This window comes from Clinocottus analis, unplaced genomic scaffold (assembly GCF_023055335.1).
Source record: "Clinocottus analis isolate CAN_PGR_092001 unplaced genomic scaffold, fCliAna1.0.p SCAF_2, whole genome shotgun sequence".
Lineage (NCBI taxonomy): Eukaryota > Metazoa > Chordata > Actinopteri > Perciformes > Cottidae > Clinocottus > Clinocottus analis.
This window is the reverse complement of record NW_027175931.1, coordinates 6,252,360-6,273,234: the sequence shown is the minus strand read 5'-3', so window position 1 is coordinate 6,273,234 and position 20,875 is coordinate 6,252,360. Positions and strand designations below refer to the sequence as shown.

The 20,875-nt window shown below is 41.2% G+C and overlaps 1 protein-coding gene across 3 annotated transcripts in view; it reads left to right on the top strand.

Annotated features, from left to right (window-relative positions):
• The window catches only part of dscamb (Down syndrome cell adhesion molecule b), a 109,124-nt gene that overhangs the window by 67,838 nt on the left and 20,411 nt on the right, over positions 1-20,875 (top strand). For 2 of the 3 annotated variants that reach the window (XM_068584497.1, XM_068584496.1), the window contains exons 4-14: positions 545-691; positions 1,276-1,554; positions 2,186-2,461; positions 3,661-3,957; positions 5,027-5,299; positions 6,962-7,240; positions 7,507-7,626; positions 10,686-10,865; positions 19,664-19,860; positions 20,278-20,374; positions 20,639-20,767. In XM_068584497.1, coding sequence (XP_068440598.1) covers positions 545-691; positions 1,276-1,554; positions 2,186-2,461; positions 3,661-3,957; positions 5,027-5,299; positions 6,962-7,240; positions 7,507-7,626; positions 10,686-10,865; positions 19,664-19,860; positions 20,278-20,374; positions 20,639-20,767 — 2,274 coding nt within the window. Of the gene's footprint in view, positions 1-544; positions 692-1,275; positions 1,555-2,185; positions 2,462-3,660; positions 3,958-5,026; positions 5,300-6,961; positions 7,241-7,506; positions 7,627-10,685; positions 10,866-19,663; positions 19,861-20,277; positions 20,375-20,638; positions 20,768-20,875 lie in introns of those variants that run through there. The other variant, XM_068584498.1, reaches the window with a different exon arrangement.

The window sequence follows — 20,875 nt, the reverse complement described above, 5'->3', positions numbered from 1 at the left end:
ACATACTGAACTGGCTGTGACAGCCAAAGAGGGATTGGCTCTCGATGCCAGACATTGGCGCCAGTGAGGTTACTGCAACGGCAGAAGTCAAAGACAAGACAAAAAAGCTGTTTAGGGGGCAAAGATTTGATATAATGTGATTTCATGTTAATATGGGCAGTGTGTGTACAGTGTGTGTTCCATCATCCAATAATTAACAGTATTAGTCCAAATATTGTATTATTTATCTGGAGAAGTTTAAGTCTCATTCCACAGCAGATCTCTGGTCGTTTATTGACATGAGATAAATTATTTTTTATTTTGCTTCAGTAAACTCTCTCGTGTAGAAATAAAGAATAACCTCTAAAGGCTTGATGTGCTGTGAGATTCAAACTTCGACAGATTTTCCCTGTTCTCTACAAACACCCCATGGAGAAAGAAATGCTTCTGTTGCGACGGGGTGAATAAATTCTTTATTATGTAGAAGTTGTTTTGATCCTACATAACAACCACAGAACCGCTGCCTTTCATGTGTTTTGACTTGCTCCTTTTTAATCTTTTCCAGGACAAAGATATCTCATCACATCCACGGGAGCCTTGTATATTCTGGACGTCCTGCCTGAGGATGGGTTGAATAACTATCGCTGCACCACACGCCACCGCTACACCGGCGAGACTCGTCAGAGCAACAGCGCACGTCTCATTGTGTCAGGTCAGTACTGGATTCCAAATGGATTCAATTTAATCTTAAAGGCCACAAATACAGGTCAAATAAACATGGAGAAACTATATTGGATACTTCCTGTCAATAATGCCATCGATCATCCTTACATACTGAATGCTTACTGACCTTTAAGGTAGATTTGGCGTTTCAAAACTAGAGAGATCAAGTTTACAGTTTGTGGGATCCTGTCATGCAGACCGATCCGCTCTGAGGTCAAATATGAGTGATGCAGCCCTTCTTCAGACCAGTCCCTGATAAGTAAACCATTGCAATGCAGGCTGTCCTGTGCTGATGATACTGCACCGTAGTTTGACAAATGAGAGCCGTTTTGCATTTAGCAGTTAGATGGATGAAGGGATACAAAAAAAAAAGGATCAATCCATGGTGCCGTCTCTGATTTGACTGTGGGGGACAATTTTAGGAACACACTGTTACACTCTCTTCTCCCTCACATAACCGAATATTCAGTATGTAGAACCGAATCGTGACCCCGAGAATCGATATTGGATTACACTGTCAAGCGCCTGGCAATGCTCACCACTAATTAACACTAAATTCTCTGCTCCTTCCAGACCCCACCAATGCTGAGCCAGGCATCTTGGATGGCTTTGACCAGCGAGAGGTGATGATTAATCATCGGGTGGAGCTGCCCTGCAAGGCCTCAGGCTACCCAACGCCCAAATACCGCTGGCTGAAGGACAACAGCCCTTTGGAGCCTGACAGTCGCTTCCGCCAGACCGCCACTGGGTTGCTGATAGAGAGCACACAGCCCAGTGACTCTGGGACGTATGTTTGTGAAGTGTGGAACATTTATGGCAACGCGGAGGTGATGGGGCGCCTGTATGTCAAACGTAAGTCTTTTATTAAAAGGAAAGAATCCTCTTTATGAATGTTTCTGTCCAAACAACAGTTAGTTGATTCATACATTAGTTGATCAACAAGATGAACTGACAATAATTTTGATCAAAATGTTTTTATCAAGCAAAAAGGACAAACATTTGAGCATGACTTATTCTTCTCATATGTGAGATTTGCGGCTTTGCTTTCTTATAATTAATACAATTTATATATTGTTGGGCAGACAGAACGAGCAATTTGGGAACTTCAAATCGGCATTTGTCACCTTTTTCTGACACAAATTACCAAATGTTTGGTCTAAAACATTGTTGTGACAAACAGTAAAAATGTGAAATGTCCGGTCAAAGAAGATAAAGACATTTTATTTTTAACATACATTTTTGAGGCCATGGAACCAGTGGATTTGCTGTACCAGTGAACATTGTTTTTCTTCAAAATATCTGTGATATGACGATTCAATTACATTTATTGTTTCAGATCTAATCTGGATATGGTGGTTACAACCGTCTTCTCTGAAGTCTAATGTGGCAACGCTGATTAAATCTATATGAGACTTTCTGTCAATCTTATTGTCATTAAAACAAAACAAATGTTTGAATGCTCCTCTTATTTCTGTGTGCTTAGAGCCCTTGAAGGCAGTGGTCAGCCCCCGGAAGGTGAAAGGCAGTGTGGGTAGCAAGGTGTCTCTGTCTTGTAGCGTGAGCGGCTCAGACGAGTACGAGCTGTCATGGTACCGCAATGGAGAGATCATCTACCCTGGCAACAATGTCCGCTTCACCGGGCTGAACCGGGAGAACCTCATCATGGAGGGGATGTCGAAGAGCGACGGCGGAGCCTATCAGTGCTTCGCCAGGAAGGGCATGATGTCGGCACAGGACTTTGTGCAAGTCATCCTTGAAGGTAAAATGTGTGCATGTGATTTGCGGCATTTGCACAAAAGCCGACCAAACGCCACACTGTAGCAGCGCCCTTATGTGTAATCAGTGCGTTAGCAGAAACAGATGCGGGCCTGTGAGATCAATACAGGGTTTGTGTGTTAATGGCGTCCAGCCGTGATACTCTTCTACAGGCCGCCATTACAACGATCATCCCAGACTTCACATACGCTTAGAAAAATACATGAACACGCACCCTTGAATCCAATAGCTTACCTTGGCAGCGTTGCTCAGGCAACTGTCTGCTGTGGCCAGGGAGCTGTTAAAAGAAGATATTGATAATCTATAATCATGTGGAACAGATCTAGATTGTCAAAGCAGCAGCAGGCAGACACAGACGTTTCAAAAGCCAACTGCTCTCAGTGTCTGGGATGGAAGCGCCTGAATCTGTTCATAATGAAAAAATGGTGACAAAAAGACAAAATGTGTCCTCTTCCTTTGCTACATTATTATTATTGAATTAAAAAAAATGACTCCTGAAAGCAAATGACACATCTTATCTCAAACTGTTGTCCAGTATTGTTGATGAATAAGAACAAACAATAAGGAAATACACAACATTTTTTATTAAAAGCTTGGTCATTTTCTTTTAGTTCGCGTGGCCCTTAAAAAGTACACACATTGCTGTACAACCATTACACAGTGCAACAGAATGCAGTAACATATAGGAGCAACTCTCTGAGAGGAATACCAAGATTAGAAAATAAAAAGAAAATGCCTCAGGAACACAATCATCCAATCATAGCCTTACAAGGTGAGCATGCAGTCAATGTGACAACGTCATTGCACCCACTTTTTGTTTGCAGAGAGAACTGGTTTTGCACAAAAGCGCCTGCCAAATCAATACATGCAAATAGAATGTAAATGTAACTCCTCCAATAATCTGAGAAGAACAAAACAAGAACAAAGAGCAGCTCTTCTAGCTGAAACAGTGGGCTCTACTGACAAGTTGTTACAAGATCAAAATGAAACAATCCACTGCGTAAGTATTGGGAATTATGTCAACGTTTACTCGTTTCTAGCTCTAATAATACTTCACAAGTCCCTCGTAATCACCACAGGACATGACACTGAGAATTGTTTGAGGTCCAGTTTATCTTTCTAGATTTGATTCACTATTGTATTCCTGTAACCTACCCTGTTCCACCTTGTCCCTCATCGCAGATGGCACTCCGAAGATCCTGTCCTCCTTCAGCGAGAAGGTGGTGAACCCAAACGAGCCCGTCTTCCTGGTCTGCAATGTCAAGGGAACGCCGCCGCCCAGATGCTTCTGGTCGCTGGACGACGACCCCGTCATCAAAGACACCCACCACCACCTGGGCCACTACGAGACCCACGAGGGCCACGTGGTCAGCCAGCTGAACGTCACACACACCCAGGTGCAGGACGGCGGGGTGTACCGGTGCACGTGCAGCAACTCGGCCGGGGTCGTTTACCACCAGGCTCGAATAAACGTAAGAGGTGCTTGTCAAATCAGCTCCTCCAAGAACAACAATACACATACCTTGTCTGTCTCTCTGTGTGTCTGTCTGTGTCTCTCTGTCCAGCTGGCTTTCTGGCGCTTGCAGTACACGAGCGCTGGTTATTGATTAGGATGTTTTGGTTTCCTTGCTTTTGTAGTATTCTCTTATGATAATTTGTTCCTTTTTTCAGTATTTATTAGTTCTAATGTTAAATCTTTAATCACATTTACATTTCTGATTGATTTTGCTTCCATTTTTTATGCATTATTATTTTATTTTTCTCTGCTCCTTGTATACATTTTAATATTGTAGCCTCGTCTTTTTCTCTCCAAATTATTACTGTGCTTCTCCTACATGCCTGTATTTTAGGTCAAATGAATTATCCTGGTTTGCTGCACATAAGCGTATCTGGATATTGGGTTCCAAAATGGGCTGGTTTGTAAATAGCCGGAAGAAAAATATATTTCTTTTGTTTGCATGAATACATTTATCTCTGGTTTGCTTGTGTGTGCGTGTGAGTGTGAGTGTTCTTGTGTGTCGATGTCTGTGTGTGTTTACTCAAGCAGCCAATTCAACTCTGCGCGAACAGATGTTAAAGCGATTATTCTGTTTCCATTTTATGAGACACAGAATGTATTACTGCAGCAAGAGCGGACTAATAAGTATCAGTAGTACAGTGTTATCTAAACGCTCTGTTTTCCTTCAGATGGTTAGCACATTTTCATCTGCTTGTCATTTCACAGCCTTCTGCTTTGAGTTAAGCCTAAAACCATGTGGTAAAACAAACAAAGTACAGCTTGAAACAACAGTTTGTTTTGCATTTCTAAATATTTCAGAGCCATTTCGGTGCCATGTGTGAAGCTGCGGAGAGAAATGTTCTCTGTTTTGTGTTCTCTGTTTAGCAGTTAACCTTTCTTTGTTTAACTACTACATATATTTGGAAAGTAATAAGTCAGAAATATATTTCTATTTACAAAAACACCAAAAATAAAGCTCTAGTGATTTGATGTCACTATCCACTGAATGTCTTTATAGAGGATCTTTTCTCATTCTCTGTCCCTCTGTAGGCCGCGCCAGCATTCGTCCAATGAAAAACATCACAGCGATTGTCGGACGGGATGCGTTCGTTCACTGCCGTGTGATTGGCTACCCTTACTACTCCATAAAATGGTACAAAAACTCGGCGCTGCTACCGTTCAATCACCGACAGCGAGCGTTTGAGAACAACGGCACACTGAAGCTGACCAACGTGCAGCAGGTGGACGCTGGCGAGTATAACTGCAAGGTGATGGTCCAACCCAACAAGATGGACTCCCAGAGTGTCCATGTTCTTGTGAGAGGTTAGTCCCATTGAGTTGTGGGGGTTGATCTTATTAAGCTTTCAATTTCTGTTATTTGGTACAAAGATAACTTTTTAGTCTTTACAGATTGAGACGGACGAGATACAGCAGTTTAGAATCAAGTGTTATAGAATATAAATATAGAGCTGATTTGATAACTCTGATGAATCAAACACGTCAATACAATGTTTTGTTTTATTTGATGCAGTGCGCTCTGGAGCCGTCACATCAGCATATTTTGTGCAAAATGCTCATTCATGCTTTCTTGCTGAAAGATAGACTAGGAAGTCAATACCACTCTCATAATTTCCTGTTCCATATATAGGGATTTAGCCATAACTGTAGTTAGTAGCTATTAGGTGTTAGCTTAGCTTAGCACAGAGACTGAAAAGAGGGTGAAACATCTAGCCTGGTAAAAGGTTACAAAACTGTGCCTACCAGCAGTTCTAAATTATTTAATATTTTACTTTATCATTGAAGGGTTTTATAGAGGTTATGTGAGGGACTTTTTCTTCCCCCAGGCATAGTCACTGCAATTATGTATTTCCCAAAATGTTGAACAGTTCGTTTGAACTGTCACAACCTTGCTAGCTATATCGTTTGTCATAGATCCTAACAGATTTACAAATTAATCTGATATTCCTCAGCACATCAAGGTATCTACTAGCGCCTGTATCACTGATATTACAGAGCTGAGTGACTAATCTCCACTGAGATCTTACAACTGTAAATAGTAATACTCAAAAGGGCTTCCCCATTATGCTCCATGTCCTTCCCTCTGTACAGTATGCTAGGTTGTTGTCACTATATTACACTTCCTAATGGAGCGAGGGAAACAGAGTGGGAGAGAGAGTGATGATATAAAGCAACACTTCCCAATGGTGCCATAGTGAGCAAGTGCATTTGTTAATTTACTCTGCTCATGCTTAAAATGCGGAAGTGTCTTTGGGGATCTCTGGAGTCCATTATCTCCCCTTTGTTGTGAATTAAATAAGGTGCTAAAGTGCTGCTTATTTCAGTGTTATCTCAACTCACTGGACACTCAAACATAGAGATGACTTTGTGTGATGGCTGGAGATTTCCCAGAGAATAGAGCGCAGGCAATTTAAATAAATGTTATTGTGTAACAGTGTCGTTATATTATGCAGACAGATTGAGACTGGCTGCTCTGTGAATATTATTTGTTTTTCTTCGACTTACTAGTCCGGCAAGCAGGGCTTTGAGTGGCGGATACAATCTTAGATTGATATGGTAGCCAGGCTGGGAGACGGGTAAGTATGTAGGTTAGTGGATCAATAGATCATCATTCATAATCAAAGAGAAAAAGTTCAGGTTCACTCAGATTTATTTTTCCAAGCATCCTGAATGAGTCACCTCTAAGTTTTTTTTGTTTTTTTTCTCTGTGTGCACTCCTTTTTCTGAAAGAACATAATGTCCCCAACTGACAATGACGGGAACTTATTGCAAAATGTTTTGGCTATTCAGGTCTTTTGTGTTCCTTCAGTGACCCCTTTAAAGCAAGATAGTTAAAATATTTTCGTTTTACTGAAGGAAAATACACAGTATCTGCCACAAAATCCAGGGAATTAAGACGCCCTTTGAAAATCACAGCTGAAATCACATGATCTTTATGTCTCTTCCTCCCTCTCCTCTGCCTGTCAGTGCCTCCCTACATTCAGCCCTTTGAGTTCCAGCGTTTCACCATCGGCCAACGAGTCTTCATCCCCTGCGTGGTCATGTCAGGCGACCGCCCGCTGGACATCACCTGGCAAAAAGATGGACGGCCGATCCCCATCAGCCTGGGTGTGACTGTGGACAACATCGACTTCACCAGCTCATTGAGAATCTCCAATCTCACGCCCGACCACAACGGAAACTACACCTGCGTCGCCCGCAACGAGGCTGCTGCAGTGGAGCACCAGAGTCAGCTCATTGTTAGAGGTGAGGAAGCACAAAGGAACAGATTATATATCTAATGGCACCCTGGTGGACGACTATAACCTGCAGTATGTGTGCAAGTTTTCATTTTAAGCCATCCCTGCAGTACCAAACTTCAGTTATTAGTTCCTGCTGTCTGGCTGGAGGTAAAATCGACTGGTGCAGTGTTTGACTTGTGTGAAACTGCGCACACAGGCTACAAGTGTAATAAAGACACCAGCACAATTATCATGTATCAATGTCAACTGTTGATTTTCGTGTATATACAGTTCCTCCTCAGTTTGTGGTTCAGCCTGAGGATCAAGATGGGATCTATGGGAAAACGGTGACTCTTAACTGCTCAGCTGAAGGCTACCCTCCGCCCACCATCGTATGGGAACACTCCAAAGGTACATTAAACACAGCACTCATTACCGACTGCAGGTGTACCTGCCAGCTACGAGGGAATGAATTAAAAACAAATCACACTTTCCAATTCAAACTTACAGAGTGGGTAAGCAGACTTAAGTCTCCCGAGTTACGAGGATGCTCAGCCATTTATATCTGATTGAGTAATAATACAAAGTACTTGTGAAACAATCAAACATGGAGGTGCATCACTCTAGTTAATTGACTCCAGATTTAATGGTTATAGTGTTATAATTCAAACAATGTTTAACCCTCTCAAGACAAACTGCAATCAAATAAGTGTCTTTAGTTCAATGACGTGAACACTTACAAGTGGTAAACATGGGAATCCTTCACACACAGTATGGGGAGTTTTTATTGCATAGTGACCGATCAAACAACTCACTGCAACAATGCAACAAAAATGCACTGCAACAAATTCAAGCTCACAGCATTAGAATCATTTAATCTTGAGTGTCAATGGGAAATCTGGTCTGTATTGAACAATACTGATTGAAGGTTGCAGCTTTGAGGTTCGAATGAATACTTTTCCATTATTAAAGAGGGAATCATGTGAAAAGGAGTTATTTGTTCTGCTACAATACAAAACATCAAAGAAAAAAAGGAATAAAGATTGACCTGTAAAAAGTCTGAGTTTGCATCTCGAGTTATCATAAAATCATAATTTTGCCAACAGCTGTACAGCTTTGTGTGCAGCTCGGTTGGTCTCAGGAAGTGTTTCTTAACCTTTTTAAAGAAACTCTGCTTTTGCAGGTGAGTGGCTTCCATTTGCTTCATCCACAGCCGGAGCACATGTGCGTGAATACACAGACATAAAAGAACACACGCAGCCATCTGCTCTGTAAACTGCAAGCTGAGGGCTTGCAGGGTTTCCACCTGCACCATTAGAGAATCATCAGATAGAAAGAAAGGGAGAGAGAGGAAGAGAAAAGTAGGCAAACAGATAGAGCGTCAGCAGACAGACGGGCAGGGAGGCAGCAGGTGAGTTTGGCTACTTGAGCAGGCAGATGAAGAGGAGCCCCAGGTGTTTGCTCCATCATCCATATAACCAGGGATGAAAGCTTCACCAACAGAAGGACAACAACCAATGAGGAGTGTGTGTACGTGTGTTTGTGTGTGTGTACGTGTGTGTTCGCTCGCTCGGCCCCATGATCAAAGGAATGAAAGAGTCAGATCTGTTTTTCACCCTTTGATTGGATTGTGTGTGTGTGTGTGTGTGTGTGTGTGTGTGTGTGTGTGTGTGTGTGTGTGTGTGTGTGTGTGTGTGTGTGTGTGTGTGCATGCGTGTGCACGTGGGTGTGTGTGGATGTGGACTCGCAGGCCTCATGCCTGATTAGTACTGTCTGTCCATCTATTTTTGATCAGTATAGCGAGAGGCTGAGCACTGTTTGTTTGTGTGTGTGTGTGTGACTACTCAAAAACAAGCATTATCTATCCAGCAGGAAGAGCCCCATAGGTTAGTTGGCCCGGCTTATATTTTTACTCTATGATATATAGTTGTGCAACATATCATTCAGAGCAAAGTACCAATGAAAATCACCTCCAAAACAAAAATACATCTAGTCTAGGTGGCTTGGGAAGCTAATGTTTAATTTGCTGGAAGCCAGAGGGCAGTTTGTCCAGAGAATGGCTGTCAGGCATGCTTTTACTGCTACAGAAGTAGGTGGGAGCCAGATGAGTGTCTCTGCGAGATATGGAACAGTAAGTAAAGGTCAACCGCTATTAGCATAACGACTAGCACCGTTTGGATATGCAAAATCCATAATTCAAGGAAGAACACATCTCCCTCCCTCTCCCACCTCTCCCTGTCGGAGCCAGGGGAGCAGGAACAAAGTCACCACTTGACCCTTTGCTAGCCACGGCCACTTGACTGCATTTTAATTAAAAAGCAAAAACCCACAGCTCACTAAATAGCCTAATCTCTACACGCTTACTTTAACGCGAGCTAATGCAACGTCTGGCTCAGTTCACACATGTGTTTAATACTACATGAGCAAGGTGGAATACAGTGCTTTCATCACTATAGGAGCAGACTGCTCCAAAAATTGTAAGCTTTATGATTCATTGTCGGGGACATTTCCTGCGGACTTTGCAGGATGAGATACTATATCGTTTAACAATAGAACTAGAGTGAATTTTTTATCATTTTCTATTAAAAAGATAGGTATTAATTACACGCAGGATAGACTTTATCAGAGATGCCAAGTCCAATTATTTCATCAATGCTTCAGGGACTGATATCAAGTGTCAGTCGTATTGGACTTTTGAGAATTAAGAAAAGATGCATGGAGAGATTTACACTACGTGTTTTATAATCAGACAAATCCATGCCTGTAGGATAAGTCTGTCCTTGACCAAGGCTATTTATGCAGTCGATATAACTACTTATTCTGGATCTAGTACTTCAACAAACATACATGCAAAGAAAAACCCAGAGATTTGACGCACAGGAATAAATAGTCTGGGAAAAAAAAAATCTATGTCTAGCTGCAGCTCGTCTCGGTGTTGAAGGCCGACAGCAATGCAAGGCCCCGCCGCTCTGCTCGCCGTCTGCCTGTTGTTCCTCTGCACCAATCTGCTGTCTTGTTAAACATGAGCATTATGTCTGTTCTGATTGCATCACCGGCAGCTCGGCCTGCTTCACTGTGCTCAGCAGCTGTTTGGCGGTTTAAGGATTTAGGCCTGGTGTTAAGAAACATGTTTACAATCCTCCCTAAATCTGACAGGCTTTGTCATGAAATCTGTAAACAGAGACGCGTGGTCAAATGAATGCATACACGCACGCAAACACACACACACACACACACACACACACACACACACACACACACACACACACGCACACACACATTAACACATTGGAGATGCACTCCATCCCGTTTTAGCATTACGCATTTATTTTTCTCCTGAAAATACCAATATATAGGCATGTTTGTACATTGAATGTACTGTGTGAGATATAGAAAGAGTTGGATATTATCATTCACAGTGTTTTTTTTTCTCCCTCTCTCTTTTACTTGTATTGTCCTTCTTGTCTCAGGTGCGGGCGTTCCCCAGTTCCAGCCCATCCAGCTGAACAGCGGCTCTCGTGTGCAGCTGCTGAGCAACGGTTCGCTTCTCATCAAACACGTGCTGGAGGACGACAGCGGTTTCTACCTGTGTAAGGTCAGCAACGACGTGGGAGCTGATGTCAGCAAGTCCATGTACCTCACCGTCAAAAGTAAGAGCCTGCGTCTGATGCACGATCAATATTAGCTGATGGGCAGTAATCATTGCGTATTTTAATGTCTGGGCTGCTCCAGCAACAAGCAGCCGTTAAAAAGGATTTCCAGCTGCGGGATTTTACAGATGGCTATACTCCTCGTAAAGTTGATCGGCTGGACGTTAATTTTCAAAAAAAAAATAAATGGAAGGAAGGGAGATGCACATCAGCAGATTCAATTGACAAGCTGTGTATATGCTGAATATATCTGAGTGTTACCGTTCTCATCATAATCCACCTGAACCAACATCTCACTGGCCAAAATATCTTGTGTTGAGCTTCAGGTAAATACAAAGCCTTTTATAAGTTGAGCAAAGCAATAAAGGGGTCCTGCGTCTGACATCCTTACTGACCAAAATGACAAAAATCTAACCTTTATTAAGTAAAATGTTCTGCACAATCCTATCCATATGCAAACAGGCTTTAGCATGTAGCGCCCCTATAGCGCGAGGAGTGGCTCTTCATTTTCATGGCGCTTAGATGTGAGTGGGGCTTATTTTCCCTGTACTACTGTTATCAAACTGGATCACGAGGAGCCCTGCTGACATGCAGCCCTCTCTCTGTCCCCCCTCTCTCTATAATTCTCTTCTTTCTCTCCTCACCAGCTACAGGACACAAATGTGAAAAAGAGAACAATGACCTGACACATTGAACTTATTTTCAGTGATGTGATGGAAATTGTAACTAACTCGGACTTCTGACCCCTCCATGAAAAGGAAAGCCAACAAAATTATCTCCTTCTAGATAAATCATCACTTGTTATCATTAATATCAGTTGGCATTCCAGTGGATTTTCATGTGTCACTGTAATTAAGCCTCACAGTGTACAGGGTTGGGAGCTGCCACTATGTGAAGCTGTCAGTGTTACAGCGGCAGACTAAGAGAAGAAAATGCTCTCTGTGTTTTCATAGGTCAGTTTGCTGACTGTAGCACCCAGTTGCTATGCAGCAAGTTGACCTATGGCTGTACAAACCTTTTTTTCTTCCATTTTTCACCAAGCAGTGAGCAAACAACAAAGCTGCCACTACACAAGACTCAACTCTCTGTAGCATATCTAACTCTAAACACTACACATTTTTAAGACAACTCAACTAAAGAAAACTAAAGCAAGCAAGGTTTTGTGTCACAAAATGTGCATTGACATCCATGTTCATGGTGTGCTTCTACTGTATTCACTGAACCTTTACTGTATTTACTGAACAGTGAGTTCTTTCAGAGCCAAGCAGAAGACATTCCTCAAGCAGGTTAGAGTGAGATGTGCATCTTTTACTAGTGTGGGGGATGGGGGCAGTGTGAGAATTAAATGAGATTGCAGGCATAGTTTCGGTTTCATTGCTCTTTAAAGTCAGTTGTATCGTGTTTCAAAGTCGAGTAGAGTGATAGAAAGAGAGAGAGAGAGGGAGGGAGGGAGGGAGGGAGAGAGAGAGAGAGAGATGTTTGACCTGCCGAATGCACTCTACTGTTGCTCTAGGCTTCAGTTTCATGTTGTACTCGGGTCTATCAAAGAGAATTTTGACAGCTTTCATGCTAAATAATGTAAGTTACTCGTAACTAGTAGTTTCATTACCTGAACTGTAATGTTAACATTATTTAATGTTTTTAAATAATGTTATGTGTATATATATATATATATATATATATATATATATATATATATATATATATATATATATATATATACACATATATATATATATATATATATATATATATCTATATATATATATATAGATATATATATATATATATATATATATATATGCATTTCTACCCCATAAAATTCATCTTAAAAAGAGTCTAGTTTTCATTCAAATTATATTTTTATTTTCTTACCACAAGTTGAACTTGAATATGAACATAGTAGCAGAGTAGAATATTACATGAAAAACTATATTTCAAAGCTTGCCAGTTACTTGTTCTCTTTGTGTGTTATATGCACACTGGCTCCTAACAGTATATGTTCTTGCTGCGGAAAATATATTGAACGTTTTAAAAGAGCATTTCTGTTTACTCCATAACTATTGGACAATTGTGCCACACCTTTAAAGATCTTTCTCCTCTAACCATATGAGTCCCTCGAAAAAAATAATGAAAATTCACCAATTCACCAATCCTGACCGTCAAGTTTTTCCTCACTTTTCCCACATAAAATCCTTTCAGAGCCATTGCTGTCTCATTAGATTTGGCACTTTATGCTGAATTATGTACATGTTTTTTCTATTGAGCCTTTGTTGCATATAATTATGGTTATTTGAAGAACTCCTGCTGTTAAAACCTTTGAATATCATGTTTAGTATTTCTTAAATTTGCAGAATTCCATTTTGAAGTCATCTATGAATGAATACACTTCTCCTGGAGCTTCACACTCTTATTGCAAAATGCCGCAGGAACAACGTATTTTTGTAGGCCAACCTGGACGCATAGCACTCGTTCCCAAGACATAAAGCCAATGGGAATTTTTCATTGGATTTGGGATTATTAGTGAAAATAAGATCTGTGGTTAACTCACTTTTAGAATGTTTATATGTTTTGTTCAGCAAGATCATTTTAAAAAACTGAAGAATTCATAGTGTTTACTGACACATGTTATATACAATAAAACAAAACATCAACATCTCATGAGCTTGTGTTAACTACAAATCTTATTTTGGGAATCTAACTATCCAAAAACTCCTTCAATTGATCAATTTTCTTTAAAGACAACTCAACCGCAAGTCTAACTCATGAAGAGGTGCTAGATTATTTAAACACTATTATTATATGTACATGATATTAATATTTTATTCTTAAATATGAATGATTATCATCAACACCACTTATAGCTACAATAAACACAAAAATCTGTTTCCTAATCTCCAGAACCATAGATACAGCAGCTAACATCATGCTAGCAGTTCCCCCATGACATCACAATAGTGTCATCATTAGTATCACTGAAAATGGATTAAATACATGCGAATACAGTTCTCTTTTTGCACTCAGTCCATTTACTCCTGAATTTAATTTATCCTGCAGTGTCATTTAAAACCTCCAAGTCATTTATGATTCAGTTAGCATTGACGTGCCATCCTCACAGCTCGAATAATTCACAGTACAAGCCAGCTGTAAGATCTTTGGGCCCATGATGACGCCGTGCGCTGTCCTTCCTCGGCTACCATTGGCTTCTCCTTTATTACGTGCTGGCTCAGCCACATGTCAGTCACTCATCAACAGATCACATTTCATGCCCTTTAAACCCCAAACTGTACTCGTACGCTCACGATGCTTTCTGTAAAAGTGTACTTACTCGCATGAGTGGTTTGAAAAACTGCGACCATTAGTAGTGTGCTTGTAGTCATCAGCTCCATCATGTCCATTTCTCAGTGTTTGTGTTTGTGAACACGTTTCTGTTCAAGCATACAGTATGATTGTCATGTAATGTTTTTTTTATACGTTTTTTATTTGTGTATCCATTCATGGTGCATTCTGTTCATTCTGCTTGCATGCCACGTGTGCGAATTTGTGTGTGTGTTTGTGTGTGTGTGTGTTATGAGACGCTGGAACTCTTGAGTGCATTTCAGCCTCATTTAAATCCGTCAATACTTCAATTAGAAGCCGACGAGGGGGCTCAAGGGAAGAGCAGTCCGCATGTTTCTCTGCTTTATTTGCGCTCTCTGTCTGTCTTTGTTTCTTACATTTCCAGCATTGCGAGAAAGATTAAAAAGATAAATGGCACATTATTTGTTTCATTTTATAGCCTTTTGCATTTTATAGCAGCTGTGTGTGTCCGCCAAGTGACTAAATATCCCATTGTCATAAGAAAACATACATTTATTTCACATTTACAGATCGTTTTTGACTTAATTGACTCACTCATCTCACAAAATAGTCTTAATCCCCGATGAATATTAAAGTATCATATATTTAAATCGTTCTACATCAGTCTACATTGCTCCTCTGTGTGTCTGTGTACATGTTTTTGTTCTTTCTAAATCACAATGTCAACAGAGTGAGTCATGTATAGTGTCAAAAGAGAATTGTTCTGGTTGTATACTCGCAGGGTTGTGTCTTGTTATTTATGCTCTCTGAAAACAAACAAGCAAAAGTGTAAGTAATGGATTCAACAGTACCTTTATCTACTAGCTAAAGCTAGCGTGCCAGACTGACTGGTGCATAACACTTTAGCATAAATCTTTTCGCATCATACTAGTCATGTGACTGTTGGCTCACTTATAGCCATCAATTTCAATAAAAAAAAACACTTTTTACATACTTCCTATTTTAACACGAGTCAGTTGTAAAACATTGAAACGTCAACCAGAGCCGTTGTTTTCAACTATAATAAAGTCAACTTATCTTAACTAGCTAACAAGTCTAATTAATTGTTGAGCTCGTATTCGATCTGCAACGACTTTAACAGTTTTAACGCAAAGGTAATTCTGGAGCTAGGATTTCAGAAGTGCCAGCTCCCATACAAAAGAGGTTGTGCGAAGCCACCGTTGACTCAAATGGTGCTTCAGGTTTTATTATTCAACATTTAACCCATGTTAGTGCGAGTGAAGCCTTCTCCACACTGCTCAGTCCTTCACCTCCGGTCTGTACCTTTCTGTCTTTGTTCCCCTCCTTTTACCTCTCTCGCTCGCCTCTCGGCTTTCTCTTTCTCCCTCCGCTCTTCCCACTCACACTTTCTCCTCTACCCGCCCGTGTTTTATTACCAGGCCCCTGTAATATCGCTGGATATTAAAAAATATACATCAACCAAGCAATTATGGGCTATCAAAAAGAATAGGTTTAGCCCGGGGCCCTGCGAGTGCTGCACGTTATATGCAAACACGAGTTTCGTCAGTGTTAACTTGCACTGCCAAGGCCGCCGATTAAGACGGAGAAAATAGCCCCTGTTAAGGAGCAATAACATTTAGAGAAGGGGCTGAGAAGACTCTTTTAATAGGACTCGCTTAAAATTCATAGTTGCTATGCAAAATAAATCAGCGATTTCCTGCGCGGGGGCAGTGGGAAAGGGGATGATGGCGTGGGGAGCAAGGGAGAGGGAGGGGCTGCGAGTGAATAAGTGATGAGGTTTAAACGTTGGCAGTCCCAAGTCTGACACATTTCATCATGCCGGGGGTGGGCTAGGGCTGAAGATGCACGTACGCGCGCACACAAGCGTACAGGCCTCAAATGTGAGCAAAAACACACACACACACAAATACACATAAGTAACACCCTCTTTTGATTTGTGTTGCCTGCTTCAAAGACAGAAATGTACCGTGAGAAAAAAAGTCTACAATATGTTGAGTTTGTTTGTGATTTGTGTTTACGTGTACATGTGTGAGTTAACTCTGCATTTCATTTACAGTAACTTGGCAGATATTAATTCATCACAGATATACTGATATCAGTGTAAAGACATGTTTTAGCCAGGCCATGCTAGCAGATACAAGCTAAACATCGGGTGAGAGAGAAGCAGCGGTGACGACGACAAATATGTGCCGCCGGACGGCTCCAGTCCCGCCTGTCATTACATCTTACCCGGATACAACATATGACATACATATATATATATATATATATATATATATATATATATATATATATATATATATATATATATATATATATAAAACATATACATATAACATATGTTTTTCTGATTGGCTGTAGCCCATTTGTTTTTTTCGATTGGCCGATGAGTAGCTCCTCCTCGCGTAAGAAATACGATGTGTGGTTGGGAGGGCGTGATTTAAGACCAAAATGCGTGACAGTCACGCTCAATGCATGACACTTGAGAGCCCTGCGACAATGTAAATACATATTTAAACTGTATGTACCACTGAAATAATAAACAACAGAGCAAGAAACAATCCGTGGCATTTTCCAGCCTGCTTGTGCTGCATAACGAGTGCAGTTTAGCTTGTCAGTACAGTATAATAAATGATTCATTATATTTCAAGTACTTTAATTGACTTGTGATTGTCTAGCCTTCCTTGCACTACTAGTATGAGGAAGCTGTACCAGACTGGCGCCTGTGTGAAGCCAAAACAAATTATTACAAAGTTATCTAAGCTACTGTTTTGACCCAGGGGAATACTGTGTGTGTGGGGAAGCGTGTGTGTATTTCTGAATCGTGTTTACAGTTGTTTGTGTACGCAATTGCTTCTGTTTTGGTTTGCATCTGCTTGTGCATGTGCAACCCTATGTTGTTTTTCTTCTATTTTGACATTGTTTCTTCACCTGCAAGGTCTCTGTATTTGTCTTTGTTTGTGTTTTTCCGAATGTGCACGAGCATGCACACGTGCGTCTGTCGTTATTCTTGCACGTCTGTACATGTTCGAATGCGTGTGTGTCCGTGTGAGACAACAGCACGGCCAGCGGACTTGTCTGCTGCGTATGAATAATCAAAGTGGTCTCTCTCATCATTAAATCATCGCTGTCCTGGTGGGAGCCTGAGGAGGGAGATGGAGTGAGAGAGCGAGGGAGAGGGAGAGGGATCATAGTTAGCGCTGCAGGGGTACATGCTCTCTCTCTCCTCCATCGTGTAGCGTGGCTGAGATGTGTCATGAGCACAAGTCTTTTCTGCTCTCTGTGCTCGCCCACTTAGCTCCCACAGACACAGCCGCTCTCATGCACACACACATTCATGCATATGCACACATAGTACAACACTCATACACATGCACACAGACAGATTATTCAGGAGTGTACAGACATGCACACACTGACTCAAACACACATATCGCATCTCTTCTTGGAGGAGAGGGCCTCCGACCTCGTCTGGCACAACTACCTGCCACATTTAGCTGCCACTACTGTCCTTTCCAAGGACACAGTTTTCAACTTAGCACATATTTACTTAAGATGGAAACCTGATAATAAAAATATGGAATTGAACACCAGCCTGTTATATTGTAAAAAAAAAGAAGAAGTTATTTCTCTCCACCTCAGCTGTTTTCTCTGAGGAAAAAAACACCAAAACCCACTTTACAGTAAACAAAGAAAAGTGTCTAGCTGGTGAACAAAGTGGAGCATTTAGCAGCGTAGGAGACACATATTTCTCTCAGGAGCGAGTAAAGACTGAACTATATCTAAAAGGAGAGTGATCGTTCGACTCACATCCATCAGGTGCAAGCAGGACTTCAAATGAATGAACATTTTGCTCTGGAACTGTGGATGTGTCTATAAGCAGCTGTTTGTCAAAATTTCAACTTTAAAAGGGTGATAATATGTCTGTGGTGTGTTTATAGCTTGACTCTACTGCCCGCAAGTGGCCAAAACGTTATTATATGTAGCTTTAAGTAATTGACTAAGTAAAAATGTTGAAATCCTTGTATACAAAATATATTTGGGGAATAAAACAAGCAATTTTAAGTCTGTTTCCCACTATTCAGACTTTCCACAGACAAATTGATTATGTGATTAATATGTAAAAAAAAAAAAAATAAGAGAGGAAAAATTAAAATTAACAGATTAATCACTGATAAATTATTTTATAAATATTTGTCGCTGCGTTAGTTAATGTCTGTAGAGATTGTTGCCACCAAATACATTTCTGTAATGGTTCAAAATGTCTTTTTCTGACCATTTTATAATTACAGATATTCAGTGTTTCTTTTCCTCGAGCAATTTAGAGCCTGATTGTTGCACATCAGAGAATGGCATCCTGGCCATTATAAAATAACAGAACTGGGGGGATTTACATAGTATTTGTTGCAGGGAGCTTTGAATGGATTCCTAGGATTATTCTTGCCTACAAATTTCAATGTGCATTGACTTACTCAGATTGTCTCAGATGTATAAGCCATCGCACAACCTGCGTTTTAACATCTGTATAATAATTATGATAATGTTCATGATTGTCCAGATTGATAGAGATCAACATAATCGTTCAGTCTGCTCAAACCGCAGAAGGTAATATGAGGTACTCCAGCTTTAACACTGCAGAGATCATTGTTCTGTGAAGAGCACCTGAAAGTCTCTGTGAGCGTTATAATCGGGAGACGGCTTCATGCCAGTAGAGAGAAAAAGACAGAATGAAAGAAAGTGTGAGTATGAGAACAGTGTGAGTGTGAGTACAGACTGTGAGTTGTCTGGGTGAGAGACGTTCACAACACATAGTCGTTCTGCTGAACGGCACACACACACACACACACACACACACACACACACACACACACACACACACAGGCTAGATGTGTTGCTAATGAGCCTGGTGTGCGGTTACGGTGTAGAGCCAGACCGGCTCCACGCTCAGACCGATGGGAGTTCAGTCAGGAGTCACCACTTTCTTCTCCGTTCCTCTGCCTCATCCTCAGAAAGCAGCACGTTACCGTTCGCTGTCACTATCAAAGCAGGCGCAGGCTTACCTGAAGGGCTGCGTTTCAATCTCTAAGTATTGTGGGAGACAGGTAGACTCAAACATGAGTTCATGATGGTCCCTGGAGTGTTTAAGTGGTTGTCATAATTGTCAGAGAAAAAGAGGAAAAGAGGAGTTTTCTCAGTATCAGACAGGAACCACTATGAGAGAATGCATAGCTGCTGTGTTTTTTCAAATGTTTGATTTGATTTTACATTTAGATTAACGCGTGGCAATATGAAAGTAATTATTTCTAAAGTGTTTCTTGGTGAAAGGCAAAGTAGATAAATGAGCTGTTAGAAAATGTTGATTGTCTAATCCTCATCTTTAGCAGCAAATGTGCAAAATAATTGTTTAAACTGATTCATTATGTTCTTTTCTTTTTATTCTTACTCTCTTCCCCTCTACTTCTGTCACCTCCATCCAGTCCCGGCCATGATCACATCCTACCCCAACACCACTCTGGCCACGCAGGGCGAGGAGAAGAAGATGAGCTGCATTGCTCACGGGGAGAAGCCCATCATGGTGCGCTGGGAGAAGGAAGAACGCATCATCAACCCGGAGACCAGCCGATACGTGGTCACCGTCAAAGAGGTGGCCGACGAAGTCATCTCAACGCTGGTGGTGAGTGCTCGGCATCCCGGTCATGCAAACATGTTTCTCATTTTAGGGCGTACTCAACTTTTTGTCATTTTAAAAATGTTGTATCCTACACATATGGAAAGCAGAGAGGGAGGAAAAAGTAGAGAAGACGTGGACGTTATCATGTGTAACATATTAAAGAGCTCCCTCTTAGTCCAATTCAATGGTTATTCAAACACAGTATGAATAACCATTGAATGTGGAATGCACTATTGTAAAAGACTATATGCCATGAGATCATTTAGTAGTTAAGTGTCCAATATGGGTCAGGATGAAGAGTTGTCCTCTCTTGTAGAGGATGAGAATATTTAAGTTGCCCGTCCTCTTTCAAAAAAAGATCACTTGGCATAATACTCTCTTCACCCCCTAATTGCCTGCATATGTTGTGTCTCTCTGTAGATTATGCCAACTGTTCGTGAGGACTCCGGTTTCTTCTCCTGTCATGCCATCAACTCCTTCGGTGAGGACCGAGGCATCATCCAGCTGACAGTGCAAGGTGAGACTCAGTTCAGCGAGAGGCTTCTTCACTGCGTCTGTTTCGAAAAATAATCCCCGTCAGGACTAGTAAAGTTGTCTTTCCTTTATTACTTAATACATTCATTTATTCATTTAATCGCCGCACAGTGTGACTCTTACCCATAAACTCTCACAGGGGAAATCTCAGACGGGATAAAAACGATACGTCCGTCTGGTCTGCCGGCGATCCCGGTCTACTTCAGGACGACTGTGATTACTCTGTTTTGATCACTCTATTCCTCAGAGCCGCCCGACCCTCCAGAAGTGGAGATCCGCGAGGTAAAAGATCGAACCATAGCTCTCCGCTGGACCATGGGCTTTGACGGCAACAGCCCCATCACAGGATACGATATTGAATGCAAGAACAAATCAGGTAGACACAAGTCGAAGGAACGAGCGCTTACTGTCACGTCTGTGCAACAATTACTGAAACGTGGCTTCACAGCAAACAGGAAATCAAGATGTTATTATCCATTCTCCT